The 8,701-nt window shown below is 38.4% G+C and overlaps 1 protein-coding gene across 1 annotated transcript; it reads right to left on the bottom strand.

Annotated features, from left to right (window-relative positions):
- Positions 1 to 545: 545 nt before the first annotated feature.
- Positions 546 to 4,480, bottom strand: org (oogenesis-related gene). The gene is made up of 7 exons (XM_059340399.1): positions 4,449 to 4,480; positions 4,135 to 4,297; positions 3,979 to 4,044; positions 2,878 to 3,097; positions 1,649 to 1,809; positions 758 to 862; positions 546 to 680 (listed from the first exon to the last, which is right to left on the bottom strand). The coding sequence occupies exons 1-7, from the start codon at positions 4,478 to 4,480 to the stop codon at positions 633 to 635; spliced, it is 795 nt and encodes a 264-aa protein (XP_059196382.1). The 3' UTR covers positions 546 to 632.
- Between the last annotated feature and the right edge of the window lie 4,221 nt (positions 4,481 to 8,701).

Genomic DNA, 8,701 nt, shown 5'->3' with positions numbered 1-8,701 from the left:
CTGGGGCATATTTATACACCGGTGTGGATTTATCTGGCATGGACAAGTCTTTATGTGCAAGACTTCAGTCATATATGCAAAATCTAAGCTTTGAAAATAAAACTTCTTTAAACAAAAACATGTGATTACCACTTGGTGGTAAAACCAGCAGCTGATATTGAGTTTCTCACAGGTCATACTGCTGCATTCGCAGTCTGTTTTAATGCATCTCCTCTGCATTTGTAATTAGATTTTGGAAATAAGTTAAGGGAAAATAATTGTTTCATGAGTGTCATGTTATACTGGATATTTGTAATTACATAATGAGTATTCATTTTGAATACTCAACTCCCTGTAATTTGGTTGTTTCAAGCTGTAGAAACCAGTTACATTTTAAAACCAAGTTTTGGAAAAAATAAATTAGGTTTTAATGACGACTTTGAGATGCCACATTTAAACAAACTTCACACCAAAATCAGGCTGGTATAGAAACATGTTTCCTCACTTTGTCAGCCTAGTTGAAATCGAAAAATCTTTACTGCCATCTAGTGGAAAACACCATAATATCAAGGCATAGGACAAAGTTTTATTGAATCAATATATAAACATACAAAAACACTGGAACAATACAACATTTTGTCAATATGACAAAATTAAACAGCAGGGCAAGAGACTTCAGATGGAACAGATAGCTCAACACCCTGCAAGATAAAGTCAAAGTTAGTTCAGTCTCCACACAAATCAAATCTACAAAAGAGAAAAGCCTTTTGGATCTCACCGTGTTCACATCTTCAATGACGACACCTGTCCCCTGAACCTCAATGTCGCTTTCTGTGTTGTTGTGTGAGCAGTACTCTTCACTCTCAGTCTCGACGGTACTGGGCTGAGAGATTCAGATCAGCATTTAGATCACGCCGTTCATTGCCAGGTTAGGCTTTTAAATTGCAAGTCTTGCATTATTGTAGGTGCTGCATTTCAAGTGTTTGTACATAACCGTAATGTGCAGAACACAAACATTTACCAGTTTGTAAACTGGTAGATCAGGGGTGTCAAACTCAAATACACAGTGGGCCAAAATTTAAAACTTGGACAAAGTCACGGGCCAACATTGATATTTATTGAAAAAAAAAATTGACCTAAGCAAGTTCAAACGAAATGGAACAAGCAAAGCTTGATATAACTTAATATTGCAAACATGCAAAATTGAATATCAAATAAAACAAAACACATCAATGGCATTCATTTCTTAAATAAAAATCCTATGTCCCTTTATTTTATGTGCGGCCTTCTTTAAATTTAAAAGTAATCTTTTCCCACAGGCTAAAAATAAATGTAAGAATAAAACAATAAACCAAATGACTAATAATAATAATAATATCCTTCAATGAATGTGCAACCATTCAAGCCTTGGACTAGCAAGAAAAAGTGCATAAAGACAACTTTAATTGTTGCTCAGTTTGCGACACACTGATCTACTGTGTTCAAGCCAAAACACGAGCAGAGCATTCTGGGATTTGTAGTATTATATTTTGGTATTTCCTTGCGGGCCAAATATAATTATACTGCGGGCCAAATTTGGCCAACGGGCCAGAGTTTGACACCTCTGCTCTAGATAAAACTCAGTTTACAACAGCAAAAAGCCGATATTTTGCTGCATTAAGCCACTAACCTCATAGTCAGGATCCTCCTCTGGGTCTTCATTGTCAGCGAGCTCCTGAGTGAGCGCCTCCACCCAGGTCTGACTCTCCTCTTCCTCCTCATCCTCATCCAGCTCATCCTGCTTCCTCTTGCTGCCCTTTCCACAAGGTTTAGTAGGAGAGACTCTAATTTCTGTTAGGAAATGAGCTCAGCTTTAGAAATATATACACCCCTGCTTGCATGCAGACGCAATACATCCGTTTCGACTATGAAGAGTCAAAATAGGTCATACTTTTGAAGTAAAAACAACAGTTATGAACAATTTCATTAACATTTGAGCATCTGAGGTTAATACTTTAAAAACCTAGTTGACAGATTAAATTGAGCAGATTGCCTCATGGGCCAAGGAAAAGTCAAACTGCTGCACTTTGCAGGGTGCACAAATGTGGCAGCAGTTCCCAGTTTACCTTCACTAGATTCTGATTTAGATTATACTCCTTAAGCTCCTGAGACCCAAGCTTTTGTTTGGTATGTATTGTTAGTTTATCCTAGACATTTGATATTTTTGATTTGTAGGACATAAGTACAAAAACTAAGCAATGTCTTTGAACAGAAAGTAGTTTTTGAAAAAAAATGAATTGGTTAATTTTACTGTAAAACACAATTAATTCACCAGTGTATAAAACTTTTACTTCCTTACATTTACTCCCTCTTTGGAAGAACGATAGCAAAAGTCTATTCGTTTTCAAATGAGTACTTCCTGATTAGCAGAGTCGTAGCTTGTTGCTATTGCTAAAAAGAGTCAAACTTGCACAGAATATCAAGCTACAAATATTATTAAACACAAATTAACAAGTTTTAACCATGAAATCTGATCAGATTTTGTACCTGGTCCACTTTTGTCTAGGGATAAGCTGTTGATTGACTTTAGCAAGGTGCTGCCATCTGGTTTTTACACTAATTGATGTATTGTGCTTTTTCTAGAGTGTGTACTACGGAGGACAACATGTTATAGTTATGCAGAATTAAGTATCAGGTCCATAAAACCTAAAATGAAATGTCCACATGAGCACGCAGGGGTCACAGGAGGTTAGTTTCATTTCTTGAGTAAATTTGAAATTGTCCAGCTTTGGTAGTTACATTTGGGGGATCTCCACAGAGAAGCTTAACCCAACTGTCCCAAATAACAAAAACAAGTGTTTTTGCATGCAACAGCACTTGATCAAAATAGTTTTCCAGTTCTAGTTAGCTTATAAATACCTGGTGAGAGGGTGCGCCCAATGCTGCTGGAGACTGGGTAGCCCAGGGCGCCCTGCACCCTGCGGGGCAGGATGGACAGGAGCATGCGGGTGACCCGGTGCAGGCGCTTGCGGCCGGTGAGGCTCTGGCGTGCAGGACTCAAGACCTCGGGACTGACGAGGACCTTCTCCTGCGGCTGCCGGAAGCCAAGCACCCACCAGAATCCACGGTATGCGCGCACCTATAAGTCAGAGCCACGTTAGGTCGCATTTAAACAGTGTTGGAAGAAGTATTCAGATCTCTTACTTAAGTAAAAGTACTACTACCTCACTGTGAAATTACTCCACTACAAGTAAAAGTCCTGCATTCAAAACTTACTGAAGTACAAGTACAAAAGTATCAGCATCAAAATGTAGTTAAAGTATCAAAAGTAAAAGTACTCGTTATGCAGAATCAACCCACTCAGATTGTTTTATATACTCTAAATATATTATTACATTATTTGTATTGATGATTTTATGTAAGCAGGGTTTTAATTTTGTAAAGATATGGCTCATTTAAGTACTTAATATACTGTTATAAGATTTGATTAAATAAAAAAAGTCTAATCACCTTAAATTGATCATATGTTTTATGTTGAATCTTTAAAGTAACTAAAGCTGTCAGCTAAATGTAGTGGAGTAAAAAGTACAATATTTGCCTCAAAATGCAGAATCGACACTCAGATTGTTACACATATTCCAAATATATTATTGGATTATTATTATTATTGATGCATTTATGTAAGCAGTAATGTAATGTTGTCTGGTATGACTATTTTGACGACTCAATGTACCGTTTTGTGGTTTAATTTATAAAACTTTGTAATCACTTTAAATGCATCATGTTTTATGTTAAATCTTAACCTGAAAAAAAACTAAAAGCTGGTAAAAACTAAAGCTGGTAGCTAAATGTAGTGGAGTAGAAGTAAAAAGTTGCATAAAATGGAAACACTCAAGTAAAGTACAAGTACCTCAAAATTGGACTTAAATACAGTGCTTGAGTAAATGCATTTAGTTACATTCCACCACTGCATTTAAAGCTAACAGGCTAATGCTAACAGATATTAGCTGGTCCTCCTACCACGAGGCCGAAGGGCCAGAAGATGCCGCGCAGGATGGAGCGGAACACGCCATCTTTCCTGACAACCTGCTGAGAAAGAGACAACAGGTGTTAAACTACCAGTCTGCAGCCATTTAGCTTCTTGCTGCTAGCTTGTATTTGTCTGGCCGACATTACCTGAGTGTGCTCGGCCTGCTCCGGCTCCACGGAGTCTCTGTGGGTCTCACAAGTCATCCTGCTGCGGGTCAAAGCGTGGTGGGCCTGCGGGGAGGAAGAGAGCTGGAGGAGGCTACAGTCTGCAGGGGGCTGCAGGGAGGTGAAATGTAGCCTGAAGTGACCGCTGTGGAGCCAATCAACACGTGGAGACGCACCTGGCGCAATCAGTGCGGACCAATGAACAAAGCCCGCCAATTAACCTGCAGGACGTCGCGAGAGAGGCTGGTCACGTGATGTGACAGCATGCAAAACATTCCTGCTGCTAGAAATCAGACCTGGGTGTGGAGCTCAAGCAATGTCCAAGCATGATCCAGTTTAAAAAGCGGTACAAACACATGGTTTTCACAAGGTACAGGGAGGAAAAAGGGCTTTAAAAACCGGGTGTTTTCATAAATTATTCATGTATTTGTTTATGTAATCTATTTATTTTCAAAAAAATTTTTTTTTTTTTGTAAATAGGTCTATGTATTATTTAAATATGTATGTTTAGGGGAAAAAAGGGGGGAAAAAGTGTTAATTGAGTAGTGGAGAAGTGGTAAAGTTAATGCAAGTTAATTTCTTTTTACCCCCCTGTGGTTATTGTTGTTTTCTGTAGCTTTTTAAGCTGCTGTCTTGGTTAGCTCTCCCTTTTAAAAGAGACCAATGACAAGTTTTACCTTGTTAATGTGAGTTAAATAAGATAAATAAATACACAAAATATTGTAACTTTACTTATTCTACACATTACACCTTCGGGTTATTTGAATTACTTAAATTGAAGTAATAGATATTGAAGCAATATATTGTATATTTGAGACATTGTAAGTTTGGACTTACAGAATTAAGCTAAGGTTATTGTTATTAAGTAGATTCTATCTCAAACATTTTTATATTAAAGTTACTTAAACAACTGCCTCAAAATCAAGGACGCATTTATATTTAACCCATAAGAACCCACGGTGACACCCGTGTAACAAACACTTTAAATCTTCTTGAACAGGGTCTCAAACTCAAATTACCTGGGGGCCGCTGGAGGCAGTATCAAAATGACCAAAATTACAACAAAAAAAAGACACAAAATGACAGAAAAAACTAAATTACTTTAAAAAGACACACAATTACTAAAAAAAGACACAAAATTACTGAAAAAAACACTAAATTACTTTAAAAAGACACAAAAAAGACACAAAATCACCAAAAAAGACACAAAATGACCAACAAAAGACACAAAATAACTAAAAAAGACACAACAACAGACGCACAAAGACCAAAAAAGACACAAAAAGACACAAATGACTAAAAAAGACAGAAAATGACTAAAAAAGACAGAAAATGACAAAAAAAGACACAAATGACCAAAAAAGACAAAAAAAAGACACAAAATAACTAAAAAAAGACAAAACAACAGACACAAAATGACACAAAAAGACACAAATGACCAAAAAAGACACAAAATGACCAAAAAAGACACAAAATGACTTACAAAGACACGAAAATGATTCAAAAATGCACAAAATAGCCCAAGACTCCATAGAGTTAATGAGTTAAGGTGAAGCATAAAGCTGAATATGGGAGATTCTAGAAAATTTAAAGTGTTTGTTACACGGGTGTCACCGTGGGTTCTTATGGGTTAATACATTTTTATCAAATATATTAAGTAAAATTAAATGACTACAGAATAATTTATTACAGTGTAATCACGAAACTGTGACAAGTTAAATGGTTAGTGCTCTAAAGATAGTAACACATTTCAGCGTGACGCTCTAACCAGGGAGATGCTGTGTCTCTTCCTGCTCCTTAGCATGTGAAGAGGCTCAAGAGAGAGGCCCATCATTGTGTTTTTCCATACAAGTTCCCTAATTGGTAACCATTTCCGTCCCTGGCTTTCGTCACATTTACGTATAAAATGTGGGAAGTCCAGAGATATAAAAGCTGCCTGTCGCCCGTCCTCTTGTTAATCTACAACCAAGCCTGTGTGCAGAGACAGTGAAAGACATTCAGTGATGGATAAGAACTCGGTCACACGGACGTTCAGCGTTGGACCTACTTGCGGTGGAAACAATCCTTCAGATGATTTCTCCACATCACGCAGGCACAGCAGCGCTGGGATCCGGGCCCTCTTGTGGGCCACGAGCGGTGCAAAGTCCCTCCGGTGCTCTCTGGGATCAGACTTCCAGACCAGCCGGGAGAACATTTGTCCAAACATCCTGACGCCTGACAGCATCCCACAGTTCACCATCCCGAGCCTGTCTGTGCAGAACAGCTTAAGATCACTGGACAAAGAGACAGAGGATGATGATGCAGAGACAGACGAAGGCTTGGGGAGCTCTGGGACTGAGCTGGAGTCTTCTTTATCTGCATCTCTGACCTCCTGCACGCTCTCATCCACCTCTTCATGCTCCAGCTTTATTTCAGTAGCGTCAGACCGCCGGGCTGAGAGGAGCGTCTCAGACCCCTACAGCAGGAGGAGGTCTCTCCTTCAGAGGGAGTTGTCCTGCTCCTACACCGAGGCCCAGCAATGCCTGGACCCTGCCAGCAGAGCAGCCCTCTCCCTGCCACACCTGGCCAAAGTCACCACCCCTTACGGCTTCATCACCTTGAGTCAGAGCCCACAGATGGCGAGCGAGGAGACGCTTCTCTGCCAAGCTGGGCTACGGCGCCTGAACAAGGACGAGGACACTACCTGCTGTCTTAATAAAACTCCAGTGACAAGGACAGGAGACAACTTCTCTAAGAGACTGTCTAAAGACTTAACTGACTCACAGAATAAAGACAAATCAGTCAAAGGAGAAGCAAAACCTTCCTCTGCCTCCTCTACCAACACTACAGTTTCATCTTCTTCTACAGCCAGACACCCAGAGAGCAATCGCAAAAGGCGCTTTTATATGGTCATAAAAAAACACTTCACCTCCCGCCATTAGGAATGAAATCATGCAACTGATGTGTAACAGTGCAAAGAGCTTTAATGCATCTTAACTTAGCATTTATTCATGTAAAAACATGCTGCTTGCCATCAATGCCTTATGAAATATGTTTTTTTCTGGTCAATAGACAAAATTTATGCTGTGAAAATTCATTGAAGATGTGCCAGTTGCTGTCACTGTCAAAGAATAAACCATATCAAAAAGGTTGCTGCGATATTGTGTGATATTTTTGAGTCCTTTTTTATTCCATATGTCCTGTTTTCTGTGAGTGTAGGGTCATCTTTAAGGTTCTCATAACCAGTGGTGGTTTTAGATCAATCTTACTGTGGGGGCCAAGGAGCGTTTAATAAGAGTGGCAAATAAAAAAACGGCAAAGATTATATTTAAGCATTCAAAACCTTTATTTTAGCTAATTTAAAAATCTAATTTAAGTATATTTGGAAGATACAAATACATCGATTGAAACAATGAGACTTACCAACAATAATTATTTTTGCACGACAATGACATTTCTCATTTTTGTGCACAATTACTTTTTTTAATTTTGAAAGTGCAGTACAGTGAGAATTATCTTTTTTTTAAAATACGCTACTGGTCAAAAGTTTTAGAACACACCAACTTTTCCAGAATTTAATTGAAAATGATGCAGTTTAATGTCTCAGTGTACTCTGAAATTAATGCACATTTGCAACATTTAAAATTCTTTATTGAGCATGATAGTGTTTTGAAAGTAAAAAAAAGATTCAAAATCACATTTTATGTTGGACTAAATGACCAAAAAAAGACACGAAATGACAAAAAAAGACACCAAAAGACACAAAATGACTAAAAAAAGACACAAAATGACTTACAAAGACATTAAAAGAATTCAAAAATGGACAAAATAGCCCGAGACTCCATAGAGTTAAGTTGTTAACCCATTTCTTGTTCCCTGAAAAAGGCCTTCTTGTATAATTCTGAAATGTACATTATTTTTCAGTTTTGGTTAAGCTTACCTTTTTTTATTTACCTCTGGCAGTTCACCACTTACCTTTGTACCCTTTCAAGCTGTTCATTTGACTTGAACTGCTTGAATTTCAATAAAAAACTAGAAAAATTGGGGTGTTCTAAAACTTTTGACCGGTAGTGTATATACACATGCTTTTATTGCACAATCAAACCATTATACAATGTACACATTATGGGTTTCTTTTGTGTACAATGAGATATTGTTTGAACAAAAAATAGGTCAGAATTGATCCGCCGTTCATCGTTATAAAGTGATTATTTTATTATTAATTTGACACAGGGGCCACAGCAGGGGCCGAGGGCTTCTTGACAGGGCCAGTGGCCCCTGGAGGCCCCTGTGTAGAACCACCACTGCTCATAACAGGCAGGGTAAATACTTCACATGAACCATATAGGTTAATGAATTCCATGAAATGTAATTTGCTCACAAGCTATGTTCTCCTATTCAGCCCCTTGCTGAATACGTCTGTTTAGTTTCCACAGTTAGCAGGAACAGTAAACTTGGATGAATGTGTGCTGATTCATCCCACAGGCAGTTCTTGCTCTTTAGCATATGAAGAGCTTCAGTGGAGAGGCTCTTAATGATGGTTGACTAATGTATCCTCATAGCTCGTATC

Source organism: Centropristis striata, chromosome 9, assembly GCF_030273125.1.
Source record: "Centropristis striata isolate RG_2023a ecotype Rhode Island chromosome 9, C.striata_1.0, whole genome shotgun sequence".
NCBI classification, from domain to species: Eukaryota; Metazoa; Chordata; class Actinopteri; order Perciformes; family Serranidae; genus Centropristis; species Centropristis striata.
This window is presented reverse-complemented; position numbering and strand designations above follow the sequence as displayed.